This window comes from Mobula hypostoma, chromosome 11 (genome assembly GCF_963921235.1).
Source record: "Mobula hypostoma chromosome 11, sMobHyp1.1, whole genome shotgun sequence".
Taxonomy (NCBI): Eukaryota; Metazoa; Chordata; class Chondrichthyes; order Myliobatiformes; family Myliobatidae; genus Mobula; species Mobula hypostoma.
Window position 1 is genome coordinate 24,749,164 of NC_086107.1, and position 19,268 is coordinate 24,768,431.

At 38.2% G+C, this 19,268-nt stretch overlaps 1 protein-coding gene across 4 annotated transcripts in view; it reads left to right on the top strand.

Moving 5' to 3' along the window:
- The window catches only part of kif18a (kinesin family member 18A), a 118,923-nt gene extending 100,256 nt beyond the window's left edge, over positions 1 to 18,667 (top strand). For all 4 annotated transcript variants that reach the window (XM_063061759.1, XM_063061762.1, XM_063061760.1 and 1 more), the window contains 4 exons: positions 11,814 to 12,303; positions 15,586 to 15,684; positions 15,833 to 15,939; positions 17,824 to 18,667. In XM_063061759.1, coding sequence (XP_062917829.1) covers positions 11,814 to 12,303; positions 15,586 to 15,684; positions 15,833 to 15,939; positions 17,824 to 17,954 — 827 coding nt within the window. In that variant the 3' untranslated portion in view covers positions 17,955 to 18,667. The remainder of the gene's footprint in view (positions 1 to 11,813; positions 12,304 to 15,585; positions 15,685 to 15,832; positions 15,940 to 17,823) is intronic.
- Positions 18,668 to 19,268: the final 601 nt, after the last annotated feature.

Consider the following 19,268-nt stretch of genomic DNA (forward strand, 5'->3'; position numbering starts at 1 on the left):
TTACGCCTTCCATAGAGACATTTAAAATAACCGTTTAATTTTTTTACCATTTCCCTCAGTATAATTTGTCTCAGTATTTAATGGACCTGTGTTAACTTTAACTAAGCTCTCTCCTTAAACTCCTATTTAGAACCTTTAGATTACTCTTGTTTTCTACATTCCATTTATTTATCAAAACCTTTGTGCACAATAAATGTATACTCAAGATTTCTCCAAGCCCAGTTTGGCTGTGGATGTATTTTTTAATGCTTATGACACTAACTTGATAGCCATGGTTGTACCACTTTTTTGTAGAGTTGTAGTTCCTGAAGATGTAAATACTGTATTTGTTTTAAAATACTTCACAATTCTTTCATTGAAAGCTCTTGTTTGGTCAGTGTTGTATCTCGTACTGCAGTTTCCCACTTTGTAAACAATTCACACTTCTTAATTTTGTCATATATTCTTGTTAGATATAAGAGAGACACTTCAGATTAAATTAAATAATTTTGGTCTTTGACTAAAATTCTATTGTATGATGAACTCTCTTCCCTACAGGCACCTCAGCAATAATATTATTAATGAAGATTGCTAATACTAGATCTAAAATAATGTGTACCATAATTAGTTCTTCAACCCACAGATATAGAAAACTATCTTTAAGCTACAATTAATTTAGTTTGCCTAGTCTTTCTGTAAGTTTTTTCATATGCCACATTACATATGTATTCAAGATATTACCTTGAATATTTCATTGTCAACCTGTGTTACTTTGCAACCATATCTCTATAATGGCTGCTAGTCAATATTAATTGTAAACTGTGCTGTTAATACATCCATTTTGTTGCAAATGTTCTTTGTGTTCAGATACAGTGCCTCTTAAATTTGAGGTTTATCTATTTTCCACAACGCTACATGAGTCATTGATACCCAGTTACCTTTAATACACTCTGTGTCCCATCCGCTTCCATCTTCAAGATTCTTTCAAAAATTTCCTTCATAAAACTATAACTATAACATTGAAATTTTATTATTTTCATAATTACATTATGAGCACTTAGTTGTAACCTGTCAGGAGATACAGTATTTTATTTAATAACATTTTAAACTGTTTCATCACAGTAAGTATTTCATTGCATAATGTGAGAGATTTCCCTCTGACATCACTACCAATGATGTTTATAATTGTATCGTCAAAAAATTCCAACATCTAATTGAGTAATTCAAAAATACACCATAAATTGTAATATATTGTTTGCAGCAGTAAATCTGATTGTAGCAAAATTCCATAAAAACCACTGTTACAGGGAGCAGATAAAATGTTCTTTGATGATAATGGTTAAGGGATAAGCAGTCTCCTCAGGATATGTGTCCTGCATGCATGCAATTCATTACATCTTTTTCTCCAGTGTATGACATACTTCCCTCTCTCTAATCCCTGGATTCTGTTCCAGGACAAGTCCTCCCCCAGGTTAGGCCAGGCTTCCGTTCCTGTGAACTGCTTGAAACCTGGACAGTTCACATGGCGGAAATGCAGCCACATACCAAGTTCCAAGGTGGTAGAAGATCCACAGCAGCTGACTAATTCATCCAACCAATCTCGCGATAGGTCAATTGTGTGTGTGGGTTGTATGTAAGTAGAACCTTCTTAGAGCCTTCTTAACATGGGGATGACCATTCCTGAGTATACTGAAGATCATTCGTTGAAGAATTGGCAAAATAAGATTATTTCTTATTAGAATAAATCTCATGTTTGGTTCTTTATTGTTTTAAAGGCACTATATCAATACAACATTATTATAAAAGACAGTATGATTCCAATCAGGCTTGTGGTTGTATAATTGCAGATTTTCCTCATTTAGTTTTCTAGCCTAGATTATATCTGTCGATAAGCAAGTGTTCCACGTTCTAACAGTGACTAAAATTAATAAATAGTTAATTGATTGGGGCATCGCAATGTGCTTACAATGTCAAGAAAAGAGATATTTTTCTGGGATAGTGGCACAGTACTTGGATTACTGGATTGGTAACCTATAGAGCCCAGACTAATCTGGAGATGTAAATTTGAACCCCATTCTGGCATCTGGAGAGTTTATCAGTTAATAATATAAATTAAATTATTGAAAATCTTATCACTAGTACTTTGGAACTAATGGATTGACTTAAAACATCTGGAATAGAAAGTGGATGAAAATGGGCTTTTCTAACCTACTTGGGCCCATAAATTATTCTAGGTTCTCAGTGGTAATAAATTCTTAACTGCCCTTTGAAATAGCCCAGTTTGTTCCAACTCTGCCAAATTAATACAATGGTACTTTAAGGAGGTGACTTAAGAGCTCCTTCTTATTAATTGTTAAGAATGAAGAATAAAATTAATTTCTTTACCAGTGAAATGTGTGTCTTGAGAGAAGTGCTTCAGTTGATCTCGTAATATCAGTCATTTTACAAAGTCACGATCTACAGCAAAAGTAATAGCGCATAGATCTATGACCCCTTTTCACTAAGAAGGGAAAAGAAAGCAGAAATGTCATGTTCCATTTCATTTTAACAAGGACATATCTTGCCATTCCTTTTTACTTTCATTGGGAATCAAATCCTATGTTTCCTGCTAAACACCACCATGGGAGCAACAAAAGCTGAACTTTATTAAGACCTGTCATCACTATTTTAGGTAAACTGCATGCAAAATAAATTAAGAAATGAGAAGATAGGGTAAATTATTCCCATACAGCCCTAGCATTTGGGCATATGCAAGTTTCTGTGCAGGGAAGGAGTCTTAAATTTTGCAGAAAATGGTTGGGGGGTTGTTGATGACCAGTTGTTCTGTCTTCAAGACATTGCTGCAGAAAATCCTCAAGGAGATAGTCCAGGTCAAACTAATTTAAGTTTCATTAATAGCAACATAGTCAAAAGTGGGTATATTCACTGATGATGGCAAGTGTTCAATTTCATTCGCATTACTTCAACTAAATAAAGAAGTCCGCAGCCCACCTACAGCAAAATCTGGAAAACATTCACACTTAAAATAGAATCAGAATCAGGTTTAATATCACTAGCATGCATTGTGAAATTTGTAGCTTTACATAGAAACATAGAAACATAGAAAATAGGTGCAGGAGTAGGCCATTCGGCCCTTCGAGCCTGCACCGCCATTTATTATGATCATGGCTGATCATCCAACTCAGAACCCCGCCCCAGCCTTCCCTCCATACCCCCTGATCCCCGTAGCCACAAGGGCCATATCTAACTCCCGCTTAAATATAGCCAATGAACTGGCCTCAACTGTTTCCTGTGGCAGAGAATTCCACAGATTCACCACTCTCTGTGTGAAGAAGTTTTTCCTAATCTCGGTCCTAAAAGGCTTCCCCTCTATCCTCAAACTGTGACCCCTCGTTCTGGACTTCCCCAACATCGGGAACAATCTTCCTGTATCTAGCCTGTCCAATCCCTTTAGGATCTTATACGTTTCAATCAGATCCCCCCTCAATCTTCTAAATTCCAACGAGTACAAGCCCAATTCATCCAGTCTTTCTTCATATGAAAGTCCTGCCATCCCAGGAATCAATCTGGTGAACCTTCTTTGTACTCCCTCTATGGCAAAGATGTCTTTTCTCAGATTAGGGGACCAAAACTGCACACAATACTCCAGGTGTGGTCTCACCAAGGCCTTGTACAACTGCAGTAGTACCTCCCTGCTCCTGTACTCGAATCCTCTCGCTATAAATGCCAGCATACCATTCGCCTTTTTCACCACCTGCTGTACCTGCATGCCCACTTTCAATGACTGGTGTATAATGACACCCAGGTCTCGTTGCACCTCCCCTTTTCCTAATCGGCCACCATTCAGATAATAATCTGTTTTCCTATTTTTGCCACCAAAGTGGATAACTTCACATTTATCCACATTAAATTGCATCTGCCATGAATTTGCCCACTCACCCAACCTATCCAAGTCACCCTGCATCCTCTTAGCATCCTCCTCACTGCTAACACTGCCACCCAGCTTCGTGTCATCCACAAACTTGGAGATGCTGCATTTAATTCCCTCATCCAAGTCATTAATATATATTGTAAACAACTGGGGTCCCAGCACTGAGCCTTGCGGTACCCAACTAGTCACCGCCTGCCATTCTGAAAAGGTCCCGTTTATTCCCACTCTTTGCTTCCTGTCTGCTAACCAATTCTCCACCCACACCAATACCTTACCCCCAATACCAGCACAGAATATTGCAATTCATAATAAAAAGTATAAATTATAAGAGGTATATATAAAATATATATATAAGTAGTGCATAAAGGGAGGGAAAAATAATATTATAAAAACACTAAAAGAATTTTTTTGAAAAATACTATTGGTGTTCATGGGTTCATTGTCCATTCAGAAACCTGATGACAGAGGGGAAGAAACTGTTCCTGATACGTTGAGTGCATGTGAGTGGGATTAATATCTAACTAACTCAAGCAGTCTCAAGTTCTGTTCCCACTCTGAGCACCAATATAAATTGCATATTAAAGGTTTGATAGCTTTAATACAGTAAATCATTGCAATAACTCATTGAAACAACTTCTAGATTTCTGTGTTCACATATGCTGATTTCTACGGTAGGAAAGATGTTGCCAAACAGAATACCTTTCTAGAGTGTTTTTAACAACAAACCTATTCTCCAACCAGTTACACTCTGATTGATCAACATTTCTGTCGCATGCGTTTTATGGTCCTCGAACCACTGAAAGGGAACATTATCTAGTGTCTGAATCTGAATATGTTAACTACACAATTTTTTTTTCTCTTATACCATTTTGGCATGTCCCAACTTCACTTCATAACATGAAACAAAATTGTAATTTAAAATATTTTCAACTTGCAATAAAACAAAAATCCATCCAAATTAGTAGACTGGATTTCTAATTATGATAAATTTGCCATTTGGTAATGTGTATCGCATAAATATCTGCATTGTCTTCAAGGTTCCCTCTAATTTTTTTTACAGCTGCATGGACCAACTATTGTTCTGAGCAAGAAAATTTTACACAGCGCATTACTTTTTTTTTGTAATGTGTATGCTATGAATATTTAGAATGAAAATTGAAAAATCACATAATTTTGATTGAAGAATATAATTAAGTAAAATACAACAAAGAAAGTCTAACACGTTTCATAAACTTTTCACAACACGCTGGAGGAACTCAGCAGGTTGGGCAGCATCCGTGGAAACGATCAGTCAACGTTTCGGGCCGGAACCCTTCGTCAGGACATCCGGCCCGAAACATTGACTGATCGTTTCCACAGATGGTTGCTTTGACCCCAGCATCTGCAGAGTATTTTGTGTTTCATAAACTTTTTCTAGCTGCATCCAATTCCAGCTGTGCGGCAATAACGGCTATGTATGTGGGAGCATTTCAGTTAGTCTGTGTGGCAGCATAGAGGGAATGGTGATCATCTTAGAAATTTTAAAGGAATTGAAAATATGAATCTTACTATTTTTCACATTTGTTGTAGTACATCTTGATTAGTTTAAAATGGGAATGTTGCTTGTTCATATCTAAAATGTTTCTGGTACAGTTATCTTTATTGCAAGTTAAAACATCTTGTGCAAATCAACCAAAACATGTTTTCTATACACTGTTTCTCAAAGCTTGTAGAATAAAGTAGGAATTATTGGCTCTGACAGAATGATCTCGTAATAATGTGAATGTTTCCAGAAAATTCCTAGAAGCTCTTTAAATTTTTCAATTGTAACTTGAAACTGTTGCATTATTTATTTACAGCTGCAGATGTCATAAATCTGAAATAAAATTAAAATGCTGGAACTGCTCAGCAAGAAGGGCAGCACCTTGTTGTTTTAAGTTGCAAAAGGTGGGAGAAAACAAAGGGGAATGTCTGATAGAATAAGACGAAAAGGAAGAGGGTGGCTCAAATTGGTGTCCCTGGCAAAATGCTACACAAGGCTTGTTATTAGTACCTAATCTGCCTTATGGGAGTATAAGTAAGCAAAGAACATGGGAGAGAGGAAAAACAGTGGTGGGGGGGCGGGATGGAGAACTGCTGGCACTGTGAGATACAGAATGCAGCAATTGCTGGGATACTGAAGTAAAAAAGAATGTCGGTAAAGTCCGAGAGATCAGACAGCATATGTGGACATAGAAAAACTTAAAACTGGCAAAAGTACAGTATTTCTAAAGAAAAACCTTCAACACTGGAGAAATAAAGTACCTGGCCATGTTTCTGGATGACAGACTTTAAGTGGAGTACCAATTCAGAGGCTGTGTACAAGAAGGGCCAGGCTCGCTTCTACTTCCTGAGGAGACGGAGGTCCTTTGGTGTATGCAGGCCTCTCCTTCACATGTTCTAGCAGTCTGTCGACGCCAGTACAATCTCTGCAGTGGTGTGCTGGGGCAATGGCATCCACACGGTAATGCCAACAGGTTCAATATACTGATTAGAAAGGCCTAGGTCTGTTATAGGAGTCAAGCTAGGCACACTGGATGCTGTGGTAGAACGAAGGACCCGACAGAAAATCCTGGCAATTCTGGACAATGTTTCTCACCCTCTGCATGCCACCCTGGCTGAACAGAGGAGCACTTTTAGTAATAGACTGAGACAACTGTGCTGTATAAAGAGCACTATATGAGGTCATTTTTACCCTTGGCCATTAGGCTGTATAATGAGTTAACCCTCTCCTGTTAGATGGTTTGAGGTAACTTTTAATCTTTCTTACTTCTCTTCTAATAGTTTTATATTGTATAAAAATATAAAATTGTACATTTGTAATGCTACTGTGACACTAATTTCCTTTGGGATCAATAAAATATCTATCTATTTATCTAAAAGAAAGTACATGGAATACTTGGTCGGTCAGACATCTTGGAGAATCAAAGTCCAAAGTAAATTTATTATTTAAGTACATACATGTCACCATATGCAACCCTGAGATTTGTTTTCTTGTGGGAATATACAATAAATCCAAGAAATATAATAGAATCAATGAAAGACCACACACAGTAGGACAGACAACCAATGTGCAAAAGACAACTAACTGTGAAAGTACAAAAAATATATATAATAAATAAGCAATAAATGCAGAGAACATGAGATGACAAGTCATTGAAAGTGAGACAATAGGTTGTGGGAGCAGTTCGGTGATGGGGTGAGTGGTTACCCCCAGTGGTTCAAGAGCCTGATGGGTGAGGGATAATAACTTTTCCTGAGCCTGGTGGTGTGGGTCCTCAGATTCCTGTACCACCTTCCTGGGCAGTAGCGAGAAGAGAGCATGGCCTGGGTGGTGGAGGCTGTTGATGATGAATGCTGTTTTCCTGTGACAGTGATCCGTGTAGATGAGCTCAAAGGTGGGGAGGGCTTTGCCTATGTGTGGACTGAGCTGTATCCATTACTTTTTGTAGGATTTTCCATTCAAGGGCATTTGTGTTTACATAGCAGATTGTGAGACAGCCAGTCAATATATTTTCCACCTCTACCATCTTCTTAAACTTCTAAGGAAGTAGAGGTGCTGCTGTACTTTCTTTGCAGTTGTACCTGCATTCTGGGCCCAGGACGGGCCCTCTCAAAGTTGCTGACCATCTCCACCTCTGATCCTCCAAGGAGGACTGGTTAATGGACTTCTGATTTCCTCCTCCTGAAGTCAATAATCAGCTCCTTGGTCTTGCTGACATTGAGTGAGAGGTTGTCATGCCACTCAGACAGATTTTCCTAACAAATTTCATGACATATGCCGGTGATATTATACCTGATTCAGATTCTATATGTTGATTCGTCGCCACCTTTGATTCAGTCAGCCAGTGCTTAAAGTCAGCAACTCTCATCAGTCCTACATCTAAAATGAAATGCCATTGACCTGCAGATTCAACTCTACAGTCCCTTTCACATATGTTACCCAACTCACCAAGCACCTAATGCATTTTCAAGCTAGAGAAAATATGCAGATGCTGGAAATCCAAGCAACACACACAAAATGCTGGAGGAACTCAGCAGGCCAGGCAGCATCTATAGAAAAAAAGTACAGTTGATGTTTCAGCCCGTGTTACCCAGTGCATTACATCAGACCTGATCAATCCTAATACAAACTAGAAAGTTGGTAATCTGAAATTGTTGAATTCGTTGTTGATCACAAGATTCATTGATCAAGCTTACTTTAGGCTACACTGCATCAGTCCAAAAACTGATGTTGGCATGTGAGTGGATTAGCGAATCACGTTTATACACTAAACATAATGGAAATTTTAATTTATTTCATTAAATGAGCATATCTTATTTATGAGCAGCAGATGAAAATAATCGATAAATTGTACTCGTTATTAACTGAAATGCATGCTTTTCTTCTTTAATATTTCCACATATTTATGGAAATACCTCTGAAACATGAAGCTTAAAATTGGAGTATTTTTCTTCAAAGTTTAAATAAAGATCCTTACCAAAATTCCATTATATTTTTAAATACTCTAATCTCATTCATCTTTTTAATAAAAACTACTGTATCACCTGTGACATGCACATGCTGAACATTGATGCCTTGCATTTCACTTTTACGTTATGGTTTGATAAAATTTATGGCCACTAGTGATAAATCAGAGAAATCACTTGAAAGTGTTATCAAGTAAATATGGAGTACTGAGTGCAGACAAATCCAGGGAGTATTGTAAATTAATTTTACAGTTTCTCAGCCAATTTACTCTGCCACACTAACATTTGATCAAAGGACATGCTGTATTGAGGTAGAAGTAATCTGATATATGCTAGGGGTTTCCAGTGTTATAATGATATTTTGATTGTTTTAAATTGGGCTTTTGATATTATCAAAGTTAAAAGAATCTAATGTAAAATGATCAGGTGATATTCCATTTAAGATAAGTTTCCGGCCCCCCGTGTGGCAACAGGGAGGAAGTGGACCCCATCTGAAGCCATTCAGAGTGCTAAGTCTGCTCTTCGCTTCAGGGATGTGGTTAGCCAAGTCCAACATGGGAGAGCCGGGCTCGGGCTCGTCCCAAAGGCTCCTCAATGGCACAAGGCAAAGTCAGTGCAGAAGAGACGACTCGTGGTGGAGGAGTTGAGAAGACAGGAGGAGGCAGAGCGACATGCCAGGACCGTCTCAATGACCAAGCAGGGCCACTGGACTAATTGGGAGAGCCTGGAAAAGAGGAAACTTAGCTGGCGTGACATCTGGGAGATGGAGGGATTTCGGCTATGTTTTGTCACCAGAGCCACTTATGACCTTCTACCCACACCCCAGAACCTGAACCAGTGGTGGGGAGAAGACCCCGCTTGCTCTCTTTGTCAAGCACCTGGATCACTAAGGCACATTTTAGCAGGATGCACCACGAGCCTCACCCAGGGGCGGTACACTTGGCAGTATAACCAAGTTCTCTGACAGCTGGCATCAATCTTGGAACAGAGGCAAATCACCACAGATGCTCCCCCACAAAGATCAGCAGAAAATGTCCACATCACACGATTTGTACCAGCAGGTCAACCTCCAGAACACCATATAACATCAAAAGATGTAAGCATTCTGCAGGTTACTCAGGATTGGAAAATGGACGTGGACTTGGAAACAAAGCTTGTGTTTCCCCCAGATATTGTGGCTACAACACTCTGGCCAGACATGGTCCTGTGGTCCACAACAGCCAAGCTGGCATATGTTGTGGAATTGACAGTACCATGGGAAGATGGTGTCGAAGAAGCCTATGAGAGAAAAAAGACCAAGTACTCTGAACTGGCAACTGAAGCTACCCAGAATGGCTGGAAGACCGAGATTTTCCCTGTAGAAGTGGGATGCAGGGGATTTGTTGCTACATCTACGACCAGTCTACTGAGGAAGATGGGAGTGAGGGGTCACTCCCTCCAACAAGCAATCAAGTCCTTGTCAAACGCAGCAGAAGAAAGCAGCAATTTGATTTGGATTAAAAGGAAAGACAACAACTGGGCTGCAAGAGGAAGACGGGAGGGTATGGAACTGAGGGGGGTGTATCTGGGACGCCAGGTAGCACCGTTGAGCCCTCTGGAGATATCGTGGGCTAATCAACGAAACGTCAAAGAAGGAGGGTGCCCACCTGATGACCCCGATGACGTACCTACCCTGCCTCCTTGTCACCAGTCCAAGCCCACTGCCAACATCGAGAGTGCCGACTTACCATGGGGATTGAAACATCAAGTCCTAGTAGCTCTCCTGCTCTACCCACCCTCAAAATCTCTTAGTTTGTGGTTCAATATTAAATTGACATGTATGGTCTAGTTCAACTTGTGGTCAATGACATTCAAAGACATAACTGATTTTAAGGCCTCAACATTGATTATGCGGCTGAAGGTCACAAGGTATCTCCTTTTCTTGAATGCATTTGTCATGCAGAGTATTTTCAGTGGGTGGGATGGAAGTTGTGGGGAATACTACCATTCTGTGAATGCTATCTGAGCTTTCTTCCAGTCTGAATTTACTGATACCAATTGCACCTTAGAAACTAGATTAAATCTCTCTCCGCATCCAGAATTTGAAGCCATTTTCAGTACTCTAGCCATTTTTGCTATTGTTAATTGCTAAGATTGATGGTAAAGACCACAACATCTTGCTCTGAGTTGGAATTTAAATAGTAACTATTTTTATTACTACTTAACTCTGGGCAAAAATGTCTTCTGCACATGATCTATATAGGCAAACAGCATTTATTTCTGAAGCATACTGTGGAACAATATCATATACAAGCAAGGCTACTTAAATCTATCTAAATTTGGCTTTAAATTGGAGCATTTTTCTATGAATGGAGCTCAGTATACTGAAGAAACGGAGGTGTGCTCAGGAGCTACCTTATTAGGTAAACCTGTATACCTGCTCATAAATGCAATCTAATCAGCCAATCATGTGGCAGCAACTCAATGCATAAAAGCATGCAGACATGGTTTAAAAAGTTCAGTTGTTGTTCAGACTAAACATCAAAATGGGAAATGTGCTCAATGACTGTGACCATGATTGTTGGTGCCAGACAGGGTGGTTTGAGTATCTCAAAAACTCTGATCTTCTGGGATTTTCATATACAGCAGTCTAGAGTTTACAGAGAATGGTGTGAAAACAAAGAAAAAAAAGTCCAGTGCTCGGCAGTTCTATAGGCGAGAATGTCTTGTTATGAGGGAGGTCAGAGGAAAATTGCCAGACTGGTTCAAGCTGACAGGAAGATGACAGTAACTCAAATAACCACGCATTACAAGAGTAGTGTGCAGAAGACCACACCGGCTTCCTAATAAAATAGCCACTAAGTGCATGTTGATTCCAATGTGAGTAGTAGTGAGAGACTACATCCCTAAAAATTCACTAAAAACAGTGAGTGGGTTGGGCAGTTTCTTCTTCTGAGGTGTTACAGTGTTGATAAACATGATTTGAATGTACTTGCGGACTCGTAATTTATATATACCTTTTATTTATATGTTGCATCCTGGCTAACTTGAAACTAGACAGAACACAGCAATGCCACAAGACCTTAATGTGAAAATTTCACTCATCCCCTTAGAGTGGATTTCTTTAAGCAAAATGCCCATAGTAGCATAGATAGTCACCACCAATATGTTAATAGTAAAATATTAATGAACCTGCATGCTGCGGCATGGTCAGTGTGGCGATCCCTGTAATTACAACACAGTAGATTTTCGGGCCTGTTATATTTGAAATACCCTGTACCTAATAATAAACTATATGTTGTTTCTGCCTTCAACATTTAAAATAAGTATTTTTATTATGGTAAATTAGTGCAGTGATATGTGGAATTTATTCTTAATCTTGTCTAATATTTAATAATACTTGATTAATTCATTTTTGACACTTGCTTTGCCATAGAATCAAAGGAGAATCTATCATTAATTCAAACAGAAGGCAGTGGATTTCCCTGCAAATCCTCCAGACGAAGACTGGAACAATCGTTAACATGCAGCAATTCGGATAATCATGCCACACCACACCCTGGCTTAGCTCAGCAGAATGATCTCCTCTTCAAAGAAGAGTTTGTTCCCATAATCTATACACCAGAGAACTGCAGCTCACAGATTGAACGAGTTTCTGGTCTGCTGCTTACCACGGACTTACAAAACCAAAAAGCAGATTGTCTCGGTGAAGAAATGGAAAGCAAATTGAAGAAATTGAGTGGCATGGAAAATGCCATCTCTGGAATGAGTGAGAATCCAGCAAATATTACATATGAGTTGGGAGAAAGCAGCTTGGGTACAAGAACTGAGCATCCATTTGCAAGTGAAACCAACTGTAACGATGCTCTCACCGATTACAGTGTGCCACACAAGCAATCCACACATCAAAAAACCTTTCTGCAAAGGTGTGTTTTACAGCCTTGTTTACATTTTGATTCTTGTATTGCATATTCCCAGAGTGAAGCGGAGTACAACAATACAGTAAAAATCAAGGTTAAATTTTGAAAAAGTAGCATCATAATATCAGTATGTACATTTGAAATGTGCTAAGCTATTTTAAATGGAAGTGATGCTTTTTAAATTTACAATTGGACACATGTTTAAAATGAAGTAATTGCAGTTTTGATCGTATTGCTGAACGATAACGAATTAATAGTGCATACTGATCTGTCTCAATGGTTAATGACAAAGGCTCTACTTCAGGATTTCAAGATCAAGTTTATTGTCATCTGACTGTACATATATACAACCAAATGAAACAATGTACCTCCAGGCCTCTTTGCACCTACAAAACATACACCTCACACAGCACATAAAACAAAATATTAATACAAGTAAGCTAATAAAATATAATTCAAAGTGCATGTAATGTGCAGCACAGGTAAACTGTAAACAGCTCTCTATCCAGGTGATGAGACCTCATTGGTGGCAGGGTAGTCATTAGTCTCACAATTTGTGGCAAGAGGCTGTTACCCAATCTGGCAGTACTTGTCCTGATGCTCCGGTAGCTCCTACCTGACGGTAGTGGGTCAACAAGATTGTGGGGTGGGTAGTAGGGGTCCTCAACAATGCTTCAAGCCCTTCATATACAACTTTCCTTCATTTGAATGATCTAAAGGAAAGTATTTAACCTTAATCATTTCTAATAATATATAGTATTTAGACTTTACGGCTTTCATTTACTTCTCGGAGCTTGTTCCTACTTGTATAACTTCTTTTAATCTCACAATCCACGGATTCAATTTGTACGTACTGTGTATCGTTTTTTTTTGCTTCACTGTTAATGACATTGGCAGATAGCTTGGTTAGTCAGAGACTAAGAATATTATTATGTTTTGGATTAAGGTTAGAGGGGTGAAGTAAATGTATCCTGGTCCAATCTAGGTTGGCTAATGCTCATTTTCCCTCTGTACTAATTGTCCATTTGAGACAGGAAGAAATGAAAAAGAATCCAATTCAAGTGTTGCAATACTTATACTTTGATTTGCTGCCATCATAAATGTAAACCCAAAGTGAAACTGATTTCTATCCCTCCTGGTTCAGGCCAATTGCCCCATTCCTTATTCTGCTCCAAATCAATAGACAGAGAACATATAGTTAATGGAGCCCCAGCACCAAATCATAGAATCTAAGTCAAGGTGTATGATGAAGACTGTATGTCCCAGAGAAACCAAGTCTTTGTCATAACTCTCCCCCTCTGTTTCTATACATCTCATTTTCTCTCCCTCTCACTTTCTACTTCTCTCATCCTTTCATCATAATGGCAAGTGGTAGAGAAAAAAATCTAACGCAATAGTTCTGTGGCCAAGGGTCCAAAGCCATTTGATTGGCTGGGTGTGATTTGTGGGGCTTATTATAGTGCACCTTTATTTTTGAAAAAGGGAAAACTTTTGTCCATTAGCAAATCAATTTGCAAGTGTCTTCTGGATAATAAGGCTAATTGACCCCACCCCGTGAGCCTCTGCATCTAACACTTCATTCTCCGCAACATCCACCATTTTCGAAGGGATCCTACCAGCAAACACATCATTACCTTACACCTCTCACCTCTTTCTACAGGGATTGTTCCCTTCATGACCCCCTTGTCCATTTGTCCCACCCCTTTAATCTCCTTCCTGGCACATATCCCTGTAAGTGACAGAACTGCTATACATGCCCATTCACCTCCTCCTGTAGCTCCATTCAGGGCCCATAACAGTCCATCCTGGTGAGACAACTCTTCACTCACAAATTGGTTGGGGTTGTCGATTGTATCTGGTGCTCCCGATGATGGCATTGCATTCTTTTCTCCTTCAGGTAATTGTTTTGTTGCCTCCCCCTTCTCTCTTATGCTGTTCCCCACTCTGGCTTCTTATCACTTCGCCTCATCTCCCTCACCTTCTTACTTTCGGGTCTTCCCCCTTCCTTTCCCATCTTGAAGAAGGGTCTTGGCCTGAAACGTCAACTGTTTTACTCCTTTCCACAGATTCTTCTTGACCTGCTGAGTTCCTCCAGCATTTTGTATGTGTAGTTGTAATTGATTATCCTTTTTTAATATTTCATATTGCTGATCGCAAAATTATTTTCATCCTAAAATTAGCGCATATCCCTCTGTAATGGAAAGATGTGCCATCCTGGGTTGTAGGAAGTACCAAGATTGCAAAGGATAATTCAATTAACATTAAAACATATCAAGGGGTGTCTGGCATTTTGCATGGCATTGACATTTTTGCATATTCAATATGATTTTGGAGATTTCTGAGAATTTTTGGTATTTACTTAACTATTGAAACATTAAATCTGCACCAGCTGAGGTAGACATCATTTCCTTGTTTAGGTTGAAATTTCCTCTCGTCTATGTTTTTCTTTTCACTGGAAAACCAAATTGCAAGCACCTGAATTTAATATAAATAAAGCTGAAATGAACAAATAGAGATCTATTAATTTTGGTGCTTGTGAATATGAGCAGACATACTGTCCAAATTTCATCTGCAGTCAACATTTGATAGTAGAAGCACAAACTGATTTTGAAATGTTTTATTGATCTCTTAGATGTAGCTTCTTCAGGAAACAAGTTTGTGTAGGTTGAAACTCCAGTCTGACATTCTGTGAAATTAGTCCACGAATAAAATAACCAAACTCCCAAATTTATATTAACAAGAAATAATGCCCATGGTCTGACATGCTTTGAATTTGTGGTTCAGTCTATGTTTATGGATTCTAATAGTAATTAGTTCCAACAATGGTCTAAAATTAACTAAGATCAATGATAACCTGTAGCTATTTAACCTACTAGTGCAGCATTTGCTGATGTTGTTTTTTACTTGGAGACATTTCAGATTACGATAGTTTTAAGGAGTGCTTGCATGACCCAGTAAGTCTGTACGTAAAAAGAATATGGTTTCTGCTCAGATGAAAGGGATCTGGAGCAATTTCAGTGGTCTAGATTCTCTATGGTGAAGCGCCAGTCAAGTCCTTAGTGTGCAGGACCAGACAACTTCAACCAGAAGTATGATTGTGTAAAAGACTATTCCTTGTTAATATAAATTTGGGAGTTTAGTTATTTTATTTATGAACTAATTTCATAAAAGTAACAAATTATAATTTAATCCTTGAAAGTAAGTGCATGTTTTGTTTAAAGTTATATGAAAACTCTGTTTCTGTTTACCAGTTTCTGTTAAGTACATCATGTGTTATTGTTACTGCAGGTTGGGTCTACCATCATTGTTATCGACAAATGAAACACAGAGGAAGCCTTCTTATATGTCCTTAACCTCTGCTGCAAGAAGGAAAAGGAAATCTGCATGGTATGTTGAGAACTTTAGGTCAAGATTTCAATTTTCAAATTAAATATTACCTGTAGATGTCTATTTGTTCATTTTATCAGGTTTTTTTATTTAGAAATGTATAGATGGATCATTGAAAGATTTATATTATCATTCTCTTCTGATGCAGTTTCATGGGCCAAAGAAATGGAAATGTTGGGCTTCTGGCAACGAAACGAATGCGCCAAGATGTGCCTCCTGCTGTGGGTAATAAAACCACACAGGTAGTACGGCCAGGTAAGCAATAATGCAGATTTTTTTTTTATAACTCTTTATGGCTGATTTGAAATAGCATTTCAAGATCAAGTTAGATAGGTTAACTAATGTAATTTTCTCATGGAAAAATGTATGCCTCTGCATTAACTTTAAGACTTGTACATAGTTTGATCAGCGTCACTACAACTGGATTCTACGAATAATAGAAACAACATTTCTTCATTTAGATCTAATAAAAAGCTATTTGTATTTTATGTAGCAAGTGAAAAACAAGAGGCTTTGGTGTTGGATTTAAAATGAGATGTTTATTTCCTGTGTTGTTTTGTTTCACACTTATCAAACTGCTTTCTTGCTATTTCATTCAAGGGCTGTTAGTGAGTTTGTGGGGTCCACAGAGTAGATAGTGGGAGTTACAATCAAACAGCCAGTATTTTTAACAAGATTATCAGACCCTTCCCTGCCCCTAACCCATTTGGTACTCAGCTTGAAACCAACAGGAATCTAGCCATTTCCTAGTTTTGTACTTCAGCACCCCCAAACCATACTTTAGGACCGAGTCTATTCATAGATATCAATAGGGTATTATTTATATTTATTCTGCTTTCAACAAGATTTTTTGGGATCAGAGCATGTTTGCTTCAGACCATCACTGTAGGATGTAGAACCAACATTGTGACTCAGCCTCTCTGAAGCAGTGACTAAACATCGATTCAAATGAAAGAATAGATTTAGAAGAAGAATATTGTAACTTCTGGAAATCTCAAACAAAGTAGAAAATACTGGAATTGCTCTAAATGCAAGCAGCATGTAGTTGAGAGTACAGAATTATCATTTTAACTTGACACCAAAAAATTTTGATGGAAGGTTACTCAGCTGTGGCAACTTTATGGTCAAGCCTACTAATATGGTGCAAACTTTAATCTCAAAAAATATCTGCTAAAAATCTTCTTTAATATTATCCGAAATTTCATTCGCGATCAGTGGCAATCAATTTGCCTTTTAATAGTGAAGAGCATTGCACTCCAGCTCCAAAATTCAGTTCCATTGAAGTCAAAAGTATGAATTTCAAAGACAGATAGACCATTCTGTCATCCCTTAAAAAAAATTAAGTACTAATGATGGGTGATAAATTTACAAGCATATGTTTGTGTGCTGGCATTAAAAATAGTGTATAACTCTAATAATACACTTCCTGACTATTGAGAAATCCTGATAGTTTAAGCAATTCCCCAGTAACTCACTAGGTACCCAATTCCACTACAAATGTGCTTTTAATATTGCTCAGGAGCTAAATGGTTTAATGTGCATAGAGGTATTAATAGGGAAGAATATTCACTCGACTGGGATATCTGCCAGTCTCATACTACAAAAGCCCTGAGATTGCTGTATTATTGAAGTTTTATTATAGTCGTATTTGTTTGTTTGTTTGTTTGTTGAGATGCAGCATGGAGTAGGCCCATCTGGCCCTTTGAGCCATGCCGCGCAGCAACTCACCGATTTAACCCGAGCCTAATCACAGGACAATTTACAGTTACCAATTAACTTACCAATGGGTAAATCTTTGAACTGTGGGAGGAAAGCGGAGTACCCAGAAAAAACCCATGTGGTCACGGAGAGAAGGTACTAATTCCTTGCAGGGAGTGACAGGAATTGAATCTGGGTCGCCTGTACTGTAAGCATTGTGCTAACCACTATGCTATGAAATGAAGTGAAACAGAAAATGCTGGAAATAGCAAATCAAGCAGTACCTGTGGAAAGAGGAGCGTAAATACTTCACATCATTAACCTTTGATCAGAGTTCAATTATGAAGCATTTTTTAAATTTTGGGATTAAATGCTTCCAGGTTTGATAAAAGTGCGGTGTTTATTTTTCTCAGCATTAATTTTGCATTCTTATATTTGCAGGATCATCTCAAAATTCCAGAGTGGAGTACTTGATCAAAAGGAAATATATTTCTGAAGGAGACTTCATCAACAAAGGTGTAACAAATAATATAGACAACAGAAGACATTTAAAATCTAGGCAGTACAATTGAACTGATGCTGGTTACATAGTTTAGTCTTTCTGACCTGTAATTTTTGACCAAACATAGCCACTATCTTGTCAGAGTTAATGATTTAGACTGAACTGTGTTCTTGTGCTATAGAAAATGTAGAATAGAAATTTATTTATTTTTAAATGTGCTTTGATTTCTTTCAAAACCTGTGAGAAATTCACTTACATTTTTCTGTAAAATAGTGTTTCATTTCTAATGAATAAAATAATTGTAATATGACCTTAAAATGAAATTAGTACTTTCTCAGTTAATCTACATGAATGTCAATTGAATTTCAGGGTGATGGCCTAGGCCTCTGAGCTTCTTGTCAAGCCTGGAGGGAATTATGGTGTTGAGTACTGAACTATAGTCCAAGAACAGCATACTCCCATAAGCATCCTTCTTCTCCAGATGTGTAAGGACGGTATATAGAGCTATGGCTATTGCGTCGTCTGTCTATCAGTTGTGTCGGTAGGCGATTGTAGGGGGTCCAGTGTGGGTGGTAGCATACTGCAGATGTAGTCCTTGACCAGCCTCTCAAAGCATTTGCTTATTATTGAGGTGAGTGCGACAGGACGCCTGTCGTTCAGACGTGTTACCTTGGTGTTCATCATATATAGAATAAATGTAACTATCCATAATATATTAAATGTTTTTCACCTAGTGGGCCAGTGGTGTTTGCCACACTTGCATTCATGTGTCAGTTTCATTGCCCTCTGTGTCAAGATGTTACTATTTCCGAATAAAATCAAGAACTTTCTTACACAAACTAAATTGAGCATATTTTTATGTTGTAATTATTTCCATATTTCCCAATTTTTAGTACATTACTTTATTGGCATTTCATCTCATTTCCATATCAATTACACTATTTATTTATTTATACATTTGATCCCTTTTTTCCGCTGTTTTTCATTTTATTCAACAGATACTATACTATATGACTGTAGTCCAATTTTCTTATTGCTTGCACAGATCAGGACTGTTTGCAATTTTCCCTTGAGTCTCTGCACCACTAACATCACTGTTTGGGATCATTTTTCACATTTACTTTAGATGCCTCTTCCTGTGATCCCTTAATACCTCCTTTTTATTTCATTCATAGGATGTTGATATTGCTTATGTCACCAGAGTTTAATGCCCATTGGTAATTGCCCTTCAGATGATAGTGATGAGCTGCTGGAGTTTTCCTGTTGTGCTTTTCAGTAAGCAGTTTGTGCATTTTTGAACCGGTAATAATGAGGGAATGGTGATTTTTTTTTCCCAAATGAGAATGATATGCAACCTGAGGAATTTGCAGTTCCACGCACCTGC